The sequence below is a fragment of the Pelmatolapia mariae genome, linkage group LG1, assembly GCF_036321145.2.
Source record: "Pelmatolapia mariae isolate MD_Pm_ZW linkage group LG1, Pm_UMD_F_2, whole genome shotgun sequence".
NCBI lineage: Eukaryota > Metazoa > Chordata > Actinopteri > Cichliformes > Cichlidae > Pelmatolapia > Pelmatolapia mariae.
In genome coordinates, this window is record NC_086227.1 from 12,163,941 (window position 1) to 12,179,998 (window position 16,058).

The 16,058-nt window shown below is 43.3% G+C and overlaps 1 protein-coding gene across 10 annotated transcripts in view; it reads right to left on the bottom strand.

Moving 5' to 3' along the window:
• Window positions 1-7,175, bottom strand: part of tle3b (TLE family member 3, transcriptional corepressor b) — a 28,800-nt gene extending 21,625 nt beyond the window's left edge. For all 10 annotated transcript variants that reach the window (XM_063472381.1, XM_063472354.1, XM_063472372.1 and 7 more), the window contains exons 1-5: window positions 6,699-7,175; window positions 5,963-6,185; window positions 5,241-5,341; window positions 4,995-5,058; window positions 3,039-3,083 (exon numbers count right to left, since the gene is read on the bottom strand). In XM_063472381.1, coding sequence (XP_063328451.1) covers window positions 3,039-3,083; window positions 4,995-5,058; window positions 5,241-5,341; window positions 5,963-5,986 — 234 coding nt within the window. In that variant the 5' untranslated portion in view covers window positions 5,987-6,185; window positions 6,699-7,175. The remainder of the gene's footprint in view (window positions 1-3,038; window positions 3,084-4,994; window positions 5,059-5,240; window positions 5,342-5,962; window positions 6,186-6,698) is intronic.
• Window positions 7,176-16,058: the final 8,883 nt, after the last annotated feature.

Here is a 16,058-nt window from a genome sequence, read left to right on the forward strand (position 1 = left end):
CACACACACACACACTGTGTGTGTGTTCTCATAGTCAGTTTGTTTTGGCTTTGAGAAAGATCGGCCATCATCACCTTGGCAAACAATTCCAGGAATCCTGTATAAATTATTCATTTGCACAAGCTCTCCCGTCTCCCTCCCTCTGCTCCTCCTTTCACCCTCTTCCTCCAGGAAACGGACTTCACTCTCCTTGACAAAGCACTTTCTCTGTTTCCCTCATTCATTCAACAAGTGAGGAAATGGATATGTGGAGCAAATTCACAAAATGGCTACCCAAGGTGCAACTAAGTTAAGCAGCACAGTAGAAAGATAGAGGAATTTATTCATCAGGCTTTCTATCCGTGTGGCACTCACTTTGCCAAAGAGAGAGCATTTGAGAGAAAAAAATAAAAATAAAAAAAAGAATAAAAAAAAATCAAAATGTAGGCAAGTGTACGAGAGATAAACAGGGACCACAACAGAGAACAGAGGGAGCGAAAAAAAACAAAGCATCCCCCACCACACCCCCACCACAAAGTCAGCAGGGCACGATGCTGAGGCAGCCTAATGAGCTGCGCTAATTAAAATCACTTATTGACAGCAAGCGAGGGTGATTACCTCCACCCTGCACTCTTTGCCATCATAAGAGACACTGTCAAAACAAATTACCCCCCGGCAGCCGCACAGATCCCTTTCATAGCAACTATTCAGCTCGGCAGCAGCAGTAGGGGAAACTGTGTGTCTGCGGGAACTTGAATTGCAGTGTTTGTGTGTAAAGACACAACTGGTGCTACCATGTAAGGGATGGGGAGTAGATATTTATGTGCGCCCCATGTTTATACCTATTCCCCCTCTCTTTTCAATCGCGCTTTTAGTTTATCATTTCTTTGTCACACTGCAATAAATCTTCAGCACAAGCGAAGTAATATGCCTGCCTGCATCCAATAATCCAGCCTCCCTCCGGTCGCACCAATAACGGGGACAGCTGAGGGGCGTCTGTTTACCTCTCGCTGATGTCACCACAGACACTCGTTCACCAGGGATGGGAGATTTTGTGTGTGTGTGTGTGTGTGTGAGAGAAAGAGAGAGTGTGGGGGGGGGGGGGGGGGGGGGGTCATGCATTATTCAGAGATCTCAGTCGTCTCCACCGGGCTTATTGATAAACAAAGGAGATGCACAGGAGAGGACAAGTCGATTAACCCATTTACCCTGAAGGCCCTCACTTCTTTCCTGTCTCCACCCCTTACCCCACCACCACACCCCTTTTTTACCCACTTGTTTTGTCCACCGCCACCATCATCTAACCACAACAACCAGCTTCCACCCCCACCCTGCATCACTAAAATCTCCTTGTTGCTTTACAGAGAAACGCTCAGCAACGTGAAGGAAGGGGGGTGGGCAGCTCCACGATAAACTGTAAACACACCTAGTAAGCGCGCATGCACACACAGAGACACACACACACCACGTGCCTACAGAAAATGTCTACGCTTGATGAATTGCGCAGTGTGCTGCTGTTCCAACTGGGCTACCCTCCCACTGATGCCATTAACCTTCTGGATCTGAGGGCCATGAAGCCTCCACCCCACCCCTCTCCATCTCTCTCTCTCCCCCTCTGACAGACTCCCACTCTCATACATCATATCACACAGCTAATGACACAAGGGCCATCATTCACATCACATCGTTGGGGCGGCGGGGGCAGAAAAGGGAGGAGGGCGCAATGAAAAGACATAAGGGCGCCAAGAGGAGGTGGAGAAGAAGAATTAGGGAGGCAAAGGCGACTGAAGGAAACAGAAAGCAAGTGTGAATCAGAGAAAATGGAAATGTAAGTGCAGGAAGATAAAAAGGGGGCAGTCTGGAGATTATGTTCATCTTTTGTTCTTCTCCTTTTAAAGTAAACAGAATAAAAACATTATGCTGATGTGACTTCACACAGCTGACTACAGCCTCGGGTCACATCGTTTACTAAACGGAGCAGTTTTGCTGTGCTGTCTTCAGGTGTAATCTGACTTTTACAGAGGGTTGATTCTTTATTTAGGCCTCTGGTGACTACAGTATGTGTGTGATGACGATATCTTACTCTAACTACTCCACAAGTTCTCTGCATACAGTCCAGATTGTCCTGTGCGTGCATAAAAACTCATCAGGTGAGATTTCTCAGAACAAGTACAGACATCTTACAGGTAGAAGTCACAACTTACAGCTATTTTTATTCTCTGGATTCATGTTAAAAAAAAAACCCAGAGCCCAAACTAACATCCTGACGGAATAACATGTGTCCAATAGCCAGTCCAAAACACCCCAACCCCACTGAAAACATTATTCATGTTAATTTTCTAGATTTGCAACTCTACAGTATTATAGATTATAGAAAAAAAAAAAAAAAAAAAACAAGGTCATCAAAGCACTGCTGGAGCTACTGAACTTTTTGTTTCTTGCTAGAGGACTGTTCAGTAAGTCAATTCACTATTTGGGACGGTTTCCACAAAACACAAAAAAAAACAAAACACCAACCTGCTTCAAACAGTCTGGACATGACAGACCAAAGATCAACTGGAAGTACACCAACAAATGTGGCCAGCGCTTCTAAACCTAACTCGACAGTAACGTGACATGGAGTGAACTGTGGACAGTTTTGATACAGCATGATGCCCAGTACTGGGTGGCAGCTGAACTAATGAGCTTTTAGCTCAAATGGCACTTGGGAGGTTTGGAGAATAAAGCAGGCAATGTATGTGCTCACTCACACACACTCAGAAAGGCAAACCGCACACACGCACACAGACACACCATCTTCTCAGAATTTGTGCCAAATACTTCACTTTAATCTTATCAAACCATCCACATCAGGCAGCGTGCCCTTCGTGTTGTTTAGCCTGTCAGCGTTTTCACTACAGGAAGCCAGTATGTGTACGCTCCCAGAAGCATTTAGGGATGAGGGTAGAAACTAAGATCAGGTATGCATGTGTATGTGTTTATATTCTTAATCACTAGGAAGGGATGAGGGAGGGGGGTGTTTTGGCTGTACACAAAGCATCTCTGATATGGCTACATACCTGTTTGTGCATCTCAATGTTAAGCCCGTAGGACATCTCATAGTACTGTAAAAGAACGGAGAGAGAGAGAGAGCAGAAAAAGACATTATAAACTTAAATGAATTCATATGTTGAATTAATTAGAGACAGATGTTTATCCATAATGACACCATTCTTAATTGAGCAAAACGCAAGACAGTCCAAACTGCTCTCGACTTTTCTCTGAACGCACAGAGAACTCGTGCAACAAGACAAACAGTGGTTAACTGGTGTGACATCTTATCGGTCCTCTCAAGCACCCAAACAAGAATAAAAGAAGTCAATCACATGTAGAATAACAACTGAAGCGCGGGCGAACTGACATTAACCGACGAGGCTGACATCTCAACACGCATTTTTCAGCCGCGGCAGACGCTCGCCTGGCTGCTGCGCCTGTTTACTTCTACTTGGCACGGCCTCGTCTTTGAGCGCAAACACCGTCCAGACAGCAAGGAGAAAGCCAATACTATTATTGAAAACAACATTATCTGCTGCTGATTGCCAAAAAAGCTTGCGAGCCCACCAACAGATACAAACTAAAGCCTAGTAGTTTGTCTGCCTTGTTTATCAAACACACAGCAAACAGCTTCCATTTATTGTAGCTACTCCCACCACCTTCTGGTTCCTCACAGGGAAAATAATATTTAACAAACGTACTGCTGCGTTTGGTTAAAGTCATTCCTTTCATGTACAAACAAGATAAGCACGCACATACACAAGTGTGAGGTCTAAGTTACACAACTTGTCAGATAAAGATTGTTCTTTTTTTTCTCCTTTTTTCTTCCCATGCACACAATGAAGCCTTTCCTGTATTAGCAAGAAGCTTTGAGCTGGCTTGTCTTTACAGAGGCACAGATTTCTTTGTCTCCCATTTGATCATCAGAGAGCTCTGAATTGACTATAATAAGATTTAACTGCACTATTGGAACCGTTTTACATTTAACCCTTTGCAGCACTTTGATAGGCATCAAGCACTTATCTCACTTCTCAAGTGTGGTTTCCATTAAAAGGTGAAAGCTCTGACACATGCAGTGCACAAAGCAAGCAAAATGACATGCAGCAAGTACGCAGGGTCAGATTTTTAACTTCCTGCTCTCTCACTTCGAACGTGATTTAAGCTGCGACTAAAAGCTACTCATCTAGTAAATGCCCCTGGGTGTTTTTGGTGATGTGAAAACCTTACAGACACATTTTGAACTTGCATGCTTTTGAGTTTATAATCAGAAACAATACAGAAACATGAGAAAGTTTCTCATCTGATAAACTGTGATTGGCACATCTTTAACATTTTTGAATGAAGGGGGGAAAAAAGACTTAAATCCATTACTTACTTTGATTATCAAATGTAAGTTTTTTTCCATTTTCCATCCATTTTTTTACTAATAGAGAGAGAGAGATTTTTCCTGATATTTCAATGACAAGTAATTATCCAACAAGTAGTTCATTATCGTTGCAGCTGGGAGGAAAAACACACACAAAGTCTCCCAATATGTGAGAAACCTCTGGGTGTGACCACATGGCTCACTCTGGGAGAGTTAAGATTTAAAACTCTCACACACACACACACACACAGGAAGCTGTCTGATTCTCACACACACACAGCCAGCAGACCAGTCATTAACCCCCAGTGGGCCATGCTGGGTGTGTTAGGGAGGGGTGGTGGAGGGTCATAAAGAGGACCCCAGAGCCACTGAGAGGAGGGGTAGGGGGGGGTCGTCACACCCCACAATCAATAGTTGGACGTTTGACCTCGGCTAGAGTTTCACACCCCCCTCCCTTCTTATCCCATGAAAACTCAGACGTGAGTCAACAGTCTTAACACAGGCTCTACAAAAACAACCAGGTTCTTTTCAGCACCTGTGACTGTTCACCACCTGAGGCGAAAGGGAGGAAACGCCATTCAAATCCTGTTCTCGGCTTAATAGCTGTAGTACTCACCATGACGTAGTGACGCTGCATCTCCGTCTTTTCGTTGGCCAGTTTGTCGTATTCTACTTTAAGGCTGGGTGGTGAAGAAAAAGCATTGCGTTTGTAAAAAGGATCGGTACACCGACGCAAAACGTTTGGTTTTTGTGCGCCACGTTATGATTGCACAAAGCTACAGTAAGGGAACAAAACATCAACGGCTTCTGCTTCACGTTTCCAGGAAGCCGTTGGTGTTTACAGTAGTAGTCTAGTCATTACCTGTGGTACTGGGCCTGCAGGAACTGAAATTCATCTTTGATCCTATCGCAGGACTCTGCTACTGTGAACTTGAAGCCAGGCTGCCCTGGCTGGTGAGGAGCCTGAAAAGTGTGAGATTGGAGATACCACAGGTGTAAATAACATCATCACATAGCTGAGCTCTCTCTCTTGCCACCTCCTCCTCTCCTTTATTTATTTTTATTTTTTTTTATAACCCCCCCCAGTCCTTTTTTTTTTTTTTTATGGTTTGTCTTCTCATTTCCCTTGAGTCTTGGACTGGCAGAGGGAGCTGCTTTCACTCAACTTGTGCAGTGACAGAGGTGTGACTTTATCCGTTTGCCAGGTAGAGTTGCTAAATCACACAGTGCTGTTTTTTACTGCACAATTAACTTTCAGGACTGTAAAAAGAAAAAAAACCCCAGAAAAAAAACAGTACTACTAATAAATCATTCACCACAAACAGCACCGGCAAACAAAGTCAGTTTACAGAAGGAGGTGATGATCTACTTTACCGAGTTCAACACAATCTCAGATCTTGTTTCCAATAAACACCACCTCTCGGTGCCTCTCCTTGCCACAGTGAAGCCCTCAGCAGCACTGATGCAGACCATAAATAGTAAGGTGTGGATCAGCAGCTCCACTCTGACGAGCTAATTAGGCCATTTTGAAGGGCAGCGCTTCTGCATCAATTTACAAACAGCGACTAAAGACGGGGGACTTACCGGATGCCGGCCTTGTGGATACATGTCGAGTCCTTTTTCCACAAGGGAGTCGGTGTGTTGTTTTTCTCGTGCTTTCTTTCCGTAATCCCAGCGAAGGTGCGGTAAATCCCCGCCACCCCCTCCCCGATATGCGCAGGATGGCGGCGGACAAAGCCTCGTTCTCGGCTGCGAGGCGCACACTCAGAGCCAGCCCAGCGGATGGATCAGCTCCTTTCTTTTGTACCTAAACAAACAGAAAACAGCTGGATCACGTTCACAGCGCCTGAAAGCGACACGAACGTAGAGCTTTATGAACTCTCCGATACACCTTGTGCAAAATGCAGAATAAAGTCGTTTTGTTTTTGTACCCACTAATTCTCTGAGCGTGTGTACCACAAAACATAAATCTGTCGTCTAGATGTGCAAAAGAAAGGGAAAAAGAAAAAACCAAGAGTGGCAGCAAAATGCGTTTGATGCCACGAATCAAATAAATCCCAAAGTTTAGACTTTTGATCACACCCGCAACGACACGATGCGCTCTTTTTTGGCTTTTTCCTCGTAAATCTAACGAGTCGTCTTCCACTAAAGGGTAAAGAAAACACGCAACTGTTGTTTTTGGTGGTCCGGGAAGATCAGAAAACAAGGAGCTGCTGCTTTCAAAGTCGGCTGCCATAAAGCCACCGCCACCACTACTACCACCCGTCTTGTTAGCGGCTCTCTTCATGTAACCCCCCCTCTTTTTTTCTTTTTTTTTTACCTTTGTCTCGACTGATTCCTCTCCTCCTCTCCTCTGCACAGGTAAGAAGAATATATATGAAAAAAAATAGTATCCACACGCAGCTTAATATCCGGTAATCTGTAACGTTCACCGCAGATTTGATAAGAGGGCGGACAATTGTCCTTCGTCGTTTCTGTTTTTCATACACTTCTTTGCTCTTCTTTCCCTTGAGAGTCCTTTAAAAGCCCCGGTGATTCCCGAGACTGAGAGCGTCGCTCAGTCCGCTCGGACGCTGGAAACCCCTCGACTGGGACGAGTTTTTGACCGCAGACAACTTCAAAGAAAGCCTCTGTTAGATCCAGTAGCAGCTCGAAACTCTTCCAGTAAGTCCAGGGATTATTATTTTGCGACTCAAGCGGTTATTTTTTTTTTCTTGTTTAAAATGTCGGCCGTTGTGAAACGCACCGCCAGCCTGCAGTTGGGTACCCAGTTCCTCTGCCGCGCGCTGTACCACACACAGACTGTGCACTGACACGAGGACCCGACTGCCGAGAGAGGGGCCTCGCGCTAACCAATTGGGTTCTCCGGAGGAGTTTAGCGCCGAAGACCAATCACGGCGCGTCAGTCCCACGTGGGGTACACAGCACTGTCGCGTTCTGATTGGGCCACGATATGTGACCTCGCATGTTCGCCATTTTGGATTTGAAGTGACATTCGGTGCGTTCAACAACTTGTTCAAAACAAAGGTAATAATTTATATGTCCGTGCACTGCAGCGGGTGCCCGAGTGTTTCAGAATACTACATGGTATGTACCAACGAGCTGTACAATTTAAAACGAGGCTCGTTCTCAAATAGAGAAAATAACCCACCCCCAAAATAGAAGGGATCATTTTAATAAAAGCTTTCGCCTTCAAAATCTGCTCACTATATGAGCAATTACAACTGAAGCTGGCGTGACCCTGAAAAAAAAGGTTATAGTTTGAAGCTTGACTATTTCACTGCGCTCTCGGTTGAAAAAGAGAGCTAGAGATGCCAAGAAAAAGAAATACGTCCTATTTCTGTGCCAAGAATAATACGAGCTCATAGAATTTCATTCAAGACTCGAAGTGCGCAGATGTGAATACCCCTTCATCTACAGCAGAGTGTCCTTTGAGTGACTTGAATTGATCGACCTATTTCTAACGAGACCTCAAGCATCTACAAGCTTTCCTATCAGCAGCACTAGGTAGGCTACAACACGTCTGCGCCTCAGCCTATCACGTGTTTCTCACTATGCCCTGCCCCACGTGGGTCCCCTCTTTCCCTCCACCCCCTCTCCCTCCACTTCACCGCCTTTCATCCAATGATCTCGCAGCTGTCTTGTTGCGCGGCTCACCATTGGCTAGGGGCTGGAAAAGCTGTCAGTCAGGAGTCCTAGTTGTCAATTAAACCCACGTTGGGTACGGCGCTGACAAATGCCTGTGCTACTCTCCCTCCTGCCTGCGAACAGTGCCTGGAATGGCTGCTTAATTAGCTTCGAATGGCTTTTCCTTTCAGCTCAAACAATCTGTCACTACCATGTGGTAAAAAGAGCCCTGCATAAAACAAAAGCAGGAGAAAAAAAAAGCCAGTAGGGGCTAAATATCAGTTTGATTCTCCCCCCCTCCTCTCCTCTTCAACCCCTCCATGAAAACATTTGCTGCAAAACAAAGCTTTTACCTCGCTCAAACACTGGATTCTCTCACTCATCTGCTTCTGTTCTCATTTTCTTCTAAAACTGGATTCATTTGTTTACCTGGGTGTCCATTTAGCCCCTGCATGTTTAAATTTAGGGACCAGATTTTTCCTTTTGCTTGTGGCCTGGCTTTACCTGGCCCACATGACATTTATGCTTTGACTGATTTATTAGCATGCTGTGAAATGTCTTCCCCACAGTTTCATTTCACCTAGATGGAGTAGTCATGTATATATATATATATATATATATATATATATATATATATATATATATATATATATATATATATATACATATATATATATATATATATATATATTACTTTAAATTAATGCATCCTAGCATTAATAATGGTGATAGCATGTATGACACTTAACCACATGTTGAGAGCAAATTTAAGAGGAAACTGCTGTGACAACAAATGAGAAAGGGGGGAAAATGTGAACTGTTTCAGAATAATACTTTGCGGTGACCACAGTGAGAAATACTCTATGTTATTTGTAGCATAACTAAGTGCCAAAAGTCAAGAAGTATATCAAATTTGAACTGCAGCTAGCATGCTGAGAGCTTTAGCTGTTGCTAAGCAACAAATGTATCCCTCCTGCAGATGTGGTGACATCAGTTGGGATAATAACTCATGCACTGAGGGCATGTCAGTGAGCAACACACTGGCAGACTTTAAAGAAGGCCTTTTTTTTCCCCCCTGCACAGAACTTCTCCTAATGATGAATTATCTGTAGTCCTCGCTGTAATCATGGCACTCTGAGTGGGAACGCACTTAAACTACATGCAAACTCTTTGCACTTCTCAAAATCTGAGCTTCCTGAGGGAACTGTTAGTTCTCAGCCAGGAACAACCGCTGTCTGGCTTTGTGTTTCTGACAGACACTTTGACTCGTAACCAATTAACAGGTAATACCAACGGCCTCCCATTATTCTATTTAAAAAGAAAGAAAAAGCCACTCTTGGAAAAGACCATTTCTGTCATGTTTTCCAATCTGATTTAATAATTGTGCCAATTTCCTTGCAAGTTTTCAGGCCCTTTCATTTTGTTATGTTTCATAGAATTTGACAACCACACAAATACAGAATATCAATCAAATGTGTAAAAAAAAACCTAAAAAAAAATAAATTCTGAATTGAGCTGTCATGCATCCTGTTTCTGTCAGTGGTCCTTAAGGCTGCCTCTAAAAATTCACCCGAGTCCACAGCTATCCGAGGGGCCATCAATTTCCTAGCTACTCTGGTCTGAATTAGCCGACGAGCTTGTAAACTTGTAGCTTTTTCCTGTTGGTTTGGTTTCTTTTTGCACAGAGAACGCTCCAAGTGACCTCGAGGTGATCCAAAAGTCGTCACTGCAAACCGCATAAGGACGTTCAGTCCACTTACTGGATGGATGTGTCTCGGTAACAAAAAGTAAAAACAGGAAGAAAGTGCTGTGTTCTGGACTAATAGATATTCTGTCGGCTGCTCCCTTTAGGGAATCTTCTGTCTCCATCTCACCCTACCCTCTTCTGTCATGCCAACCCCGCTGGATGTCCTCCTTCACTACATCCATGAACCTCTTCTGTGCTCAGCTTCTTTTCGTCATGCCTGTTACCTCTATCTTCAAGATCCTTTGTCCAATATATCCACTTATTCCTCCTCTGCACATGTCCAAACCACCTCAGCCTTGCTTCTCTAACTTTCTCTCCAAACTGCTCGACCTGTGCTGTCCCTCTGATGTACTCATTTCCTGATAGAAGGCCGAGCATCTTCAGCTCGGCCTTCTATCATCTATTTATTTATCTACACATTTGTGGTACATCCCAGAATGCAAAGCATAGCCAGTTACAGGTAGGTGTTTAGCTGAGACACCTGTACAATTGGAAATTGGGTCATATCGAGGCTGGATAAAAATATAAGCGCTAAGCTCCACAGACCTGCGAGAAAGCATTGTGTCAGTGCACAGACCTGTGGGGGAACCATTTCTGCAGCGCTGAAAAGTACCAGCCTCATTAACTCTGTCCCTACAGTCAAACATGGTGGTGGCAGCATCAGACTGTGCATCATGCCTTTCAGCGACAGTCCCTAAAACAAGGGGCTAATCAGGGCAGAGGGAAAGATCCATGCAGAGGAATATGAATCCATTCTGACTGAAAACCTTTTCCAGGAAGCTCAGGACCTCAGACTTGGGTGAAGGTTTACATTTCAACAAGACAAAAACCCAAAGCACAACGTCAAGAAAACTCATCTGTCAACATCTGGACCCAACAGAGAATCATTTCTGGAAGGACCTGGAAATGGCTGCAACCTGCTTGTGCTTAAATGTACCCAACCTTTAGGACCATTCACAAAAACACTGCACACAAAGGTACTTAAATCAAGTAGTTGTGAGGGGTGTCCTTCATAAAAGAGATATTTCAGCCTTTTATTTTGACTAAATCATGAAAACATATTAAAAAAAATGTTTTTAGCATTGTCATTGTGTACTGAGTGTAGGCTGATGAGGAAAAACAAACGTCTGAAACATAAAATGTCTTACATTTTAAAAAGTGCTGCACATAATCACAAGAAAGCTTCCTAAAGTTTTGTTAAAACAGCTTAAGTGACGTGATGGGTTCTAATCTTTAATCTGCTGGATATGAGTTAATAAAAAGCATTAAAAGTTCATTATTGAGTTATGGAAAAATTCTAATTATCAACTAATCTTTCTGCAAAAGAACAGAAAAAAAACCACTGGAGCAATTTCCTCTCTGCCTCTCCTCTCTTTTGACCTTTGACCTTAATCACACAAACTTGTGGGCTGTACCAGTGCATTCTGCATGTTTCAGAACAAAAGCATCCAGACAAGAGCAGATACACAAGTTCAGGTTTCATGTAGCCTCCAACTCTGAGTAAGCCCTGTTATTTAGTTTAAAAGCGTGCCGGCACGAGTGGCTTCACCTCACAGGCTCTGTGTGTATTTGCACTGCTTACTACTGCAGTTTCTAAGTACATCCTAGAAACAAGCCAACCAGGTGTATTAGAGACTTACACACCCCCCCCCCCCCCCCCACACACACACACACACACACACACTCCCCTCCTCCCCTCCCCATAGGTAAGGCTGTTAAGGTAAATCTTAACCTGCTCTGCAAGAAAATATGAATTACGGTGACTCTTAAATTGATTAAATTACCCAGTGTTATTATGTAGGGTGTTAAAGCACAGTTTTCTCAAAAGTCTAAGTAAAGTGCTCTAGAAAATAAGTATTACTCTAATCCACTTCAGAAATAAGAACAGCAAATTGATGTGTAAGTTGCCTCCCAAAGGCACCGTTTGCGCCTCATCATTTTCATCAAGTCTACATTAAAAACAGGAGCGTGACGGTTTGGGTAAGTTTGTTTCACGTTCAGAATCTACTTCTCTGAGTAGCTTTTGCTATCAGATAAAGGGCTCACTGTGTTTCAGGTTTTACTCAAGACATTCCTTGTAGAAAAACTGTTTTATTACATTTTATCTACATGGTCTTATGTCCTATAATGCTTTTACAGTAGGTCTAAATAATAATAATAATAATAATAATAATAATAATAATAATAAACCTATATAAAATGTGATAATTTAGCAACAAAAAACCCAAGAAGAGTCAAATCCACAACAAACAGAACCTAAGAGATGGTGTGTGAACACCAACACAGGAAGCAGTTTCAGGTGCATTATTTTACATCAAAACTAATTTCTCTTCTGTGACTCTTACATACCAAATCACCGGGCAGTGTACTCTAACATGCTTTGGTATTTAACCCAGAATCCCCAAAAACATTAACTACCGTCCAATTGAATGCTAATTGCATTTAATTTAATGTAGATGCTTCCCAGTTTTGATCCTGGATCAGATCTCAGTATGAAGGAACTGAGTGGACCAAGTGTACGAGCTTTGCAGCAACAGCCAGAATTTTAAACAGTCCAAAACCAACTGCTAGCATATCTGCATCATCCCCTATTCATCATAGCTGTACTCAAGTGGGCATGTACTGTTGATTTAAGCAGAGCTGCTGGTCAGGCGTGCTGATATTTGTCAGTTTGCTCTGCGCTGAGCATCCTGGGATCGGTATGTGTAGGCCCGGTGTAAGGATGTGGGTTATCTGGGAACTGGCAAACACAGTGGTGGTCTCCACAGGCCCGGGACTCTGATTCAAGAACCACATACAAACAGACATTATCGTACAGCTTCATCTGACACATCAAGGACCCCGGACGTGTCTCTCTCACACACTCACACTGACACACAAACACTCACACAAAGATTCACTTTTCATCCCGCTCAAGAGAGAGTGGCCTAGATTAAGCAGCAACAAAGGAGCAGGCTTCACCTCTGGGATAAGGGGGGGGGGGGGGGGGGGGGGGGGTAGTCCGCCCTTGTAGACCTCCGCACTGTTTATTTGCACTGGAAACCCAGACGCTGTGAAACTCCCACTCTGAGGCGCTGCACAAATATTGAGGCTATTTGCAGAGGTGGTTTTAATTCTTTACAGAGCAATGATTGGCTCTTTCCACTCCCATCTCTGCAAGAGCTTCGCCAATGGATTCCTTAAGCCTTTACTGCAACCCCCCCACCGGCCAACTCACACCAGCTCTAGAATAAATATCACAGATGTATATTTTTAATGGCTTTAGTGACCACTAAAGACTCAAATCCCAATTATTCTGCTTATGATATCAGATTCTCTGCTCAAACAAATACTCAGTACCAAAACCACAGTTTCTACAGAAAACCAATGCTTGGTTTCTGCTTCTGCCGTACACCAACACCCCGATACTTCCTGAGAGGACTAACTACGTTCAACTTAGCGTTCGGGGGTCTGGCGGGCGAAAACAAGGATGCTATTCTCAAGATACTTGGTGCGGTTGCGTTATTCATTATAAATGAATAAAGACTGCACACACGCCCAACGCTGATTAGTGCTTTTCTCCCCGCAAGAGTGGCCTCACCTTTGTGAAGCTGTGTATTTATCAGCATCCACCAGATTAATGACTTCATCCATTCAACTGCTCCCTCTTTGAACCACCCGGGTCTCTTTCCACTGGTAGAATGCAGAATTGCGGCCCATTTCTGCGGTGGGCTGGTTGGTGGGGTGGTCACGGCACTATTGTGAAGCACCCACTGACTCTGGATTATTGACATGCTTTCACAGGCGAGTTCAGGCCTTGAAAGGAGACATTCCTCAGAATAAAGGATCCAGTGTGTGTCGCGGGGGCTCTAAACATGAATAGGCCCCTAAGTGTATCGCTGTGACTCATCAGCTTGTAATCAATGCATATAAGATGAGAGGACACTGGAAAGAGAGGCAAACACAGACTTGAACAGTCCTACAAAAAAACAGTGAAGGCTTTTTTTCCCCACCTTTATCTTGTTGGCGTATTCAATCTGATACAGACTGTGTTGAAAACATAGATGTAGGCACCGTAACGACATCCACAGGGTCAGGGTCCTCTTTCTATTTTGAAACTGCATGTATTGAGCACATGACATCACATGTTAGGCCCGTTCTAAATAATACCCCCCCTTTGTGGTCCATTTTCAACTCTAATGGATCAATAAGTTATGAAATGAACATCATGTTGTATTAAATAATACATAAAAATAAGAATTCATCCTTGTCAGAAAAGTGTTTACTGAGTTCACAGGTCAAGGGAGTTTCTTGTAGACTTCTATAAAAATCGCAACCACAGGAGTCGCCCCCTGCTGACCTTTAAAATGATTGCAGGTTTCAGGTATTTCAGCAGTGGCTTCTTGCATATGTCTACACACAAAAAAAATGCCGAAAGCAGTCAAAACATTTGCATTATACTTGCAGAAAACAGGTGTAAAATACTCTCCATAGTCTCTTCTATTCATTGACAGAATAGAAGCTAAGTTAAACAAAGGCGAACTTCAAATACATAAAGTGGATCTTGAGGAATTCTTTTTTGTTTTTAAAATCCGATGTGGTGATTTGCTGCAACTGGCCCTTGAAAGCAGGCACAGAAAACTTGCAAAGGCTCCTGAAAACACAGCTGTCTATCAGAGCAATTTGTTGAGGTACTCAAGGTAAACACGGGTGAAGAAGTGAGGAAAGACGGGAGGCTCGTCGTAGTGCCTTGACCAATTTCCTTTTGTTCTCGTCTTTCCAGGGAGCTTGGAGTTATTAAACACTCCGAGACTGCTTGGGAAAAGTATTTTTCTAGTGAGGAGGAGTTCATGAATAATTGCTTTAAAAGCGCTGAAGTAATACAGTATATTAATCACAGCTTAACAGCGGTTTGCTTTAATAACTGAATTTGACTCGTTAATTGTCGAGTTTTGCAAATGCAAGTTAGCTGTAGCGCTGCTCTGTGGACCTACTGCCCTGGAATGTGATGTTAAGCGCTCGTGCAGTTGGAGTGTTTGCCGTACGCATGCAGTTTCAATTTGAAATGGGTTCACGGTTGTTGATAGTGAAAACATGATTGAGCCTTTTTTTCACACTCCTTTGCTGAGCATTAATGAATTCACAATGGCTCTGCCTCTGGTGCTGTCTGTGATTAATAAGCTCATTTAGACAGCACTCATTGTGACCGGGTCTACAGGCCAGCACCGTGTATGGCTCTTTAGTGGGTTGGTGTTATTTTTTGTGATTACCATCCAAGTGGCTGCTGTAAAAAGCAGGTCAACAAAGTGACCTTATCCTGTCCTTCAGCTGGAGAGTGAAAGAGAACCTAGTGATGACAGCGAGGCCTACTTTGCCTTTAGCAAGTGAATGAGCATGATTACGTGGAAATGAATAACACGGTTTTCATCGCGTTTTTAAGTATGCCATTTTTGTGTTGGTTTTGGCCATCATATGGCAATTTTAGTGACCTGGGTAAGCCCCTATCTCACTGTTGAGAAACTCAAATGTGGGAACTGTTGGACATTCATCCGTATGGATGGAATAAAATAACACAGCAAATATTCATGTCTTTTACCACTGTATGCTTTATAAAGTCTTGAGTCGCCTAACAATAATCTTAATTCAGATAAAACTGAGGTTATTGTACTCGGCCCTGAAAATCTTAGAAATATGGTATCTAACCAGATTCTTACTCTGGATGGCATTACCTTGGCCTCCAGTAACACTGTGAGGAACCTTGGAGTCATTTTTGACCAGGACATGTCCTTCAACGCACATATTAAACAAATATGTAAGACTGCTTTCTTCCATTTGCGCAACATCTCTAAAATTAGAAATATCCTGTCTCAGAGTGATGCTGATGCTAGTTCATGCCTTCATTACTTCCAGGCTGGACTACTGTAATTCTTTATTATCAGGATGTCCTAAAAACTCGCTGAAAAGTCTTCAGTTAATCCAAAATGCTGCAGCAAGAGTACTGACAGGGACTAGGAAGAGAGAGCATATTTCTCCTGTTTTGGCTTCCCTTCATTGGCTTCCTGTTAAATCCAGAATTGAATTCAAAATCCTGCTCCTCACATACAAGGTCTTAAATAATCAGGCCCCATCTTATCTTAATGACCTTGTAGTACCATATCACCCTATTAGAGCACTTCGCTCTCGCTCTGCAGGCCTACTTGTTGTCCCTAGGGTATTTAAAAGTAGAATGGGAGGGAGAGCCTTCAGTTTTAAGGCCCCTCTTCTGTGGAACCAGCTTCCAGTTTGGATTCGGGAGACAGACACTATCTCTACTTTCAAGATTAGGCT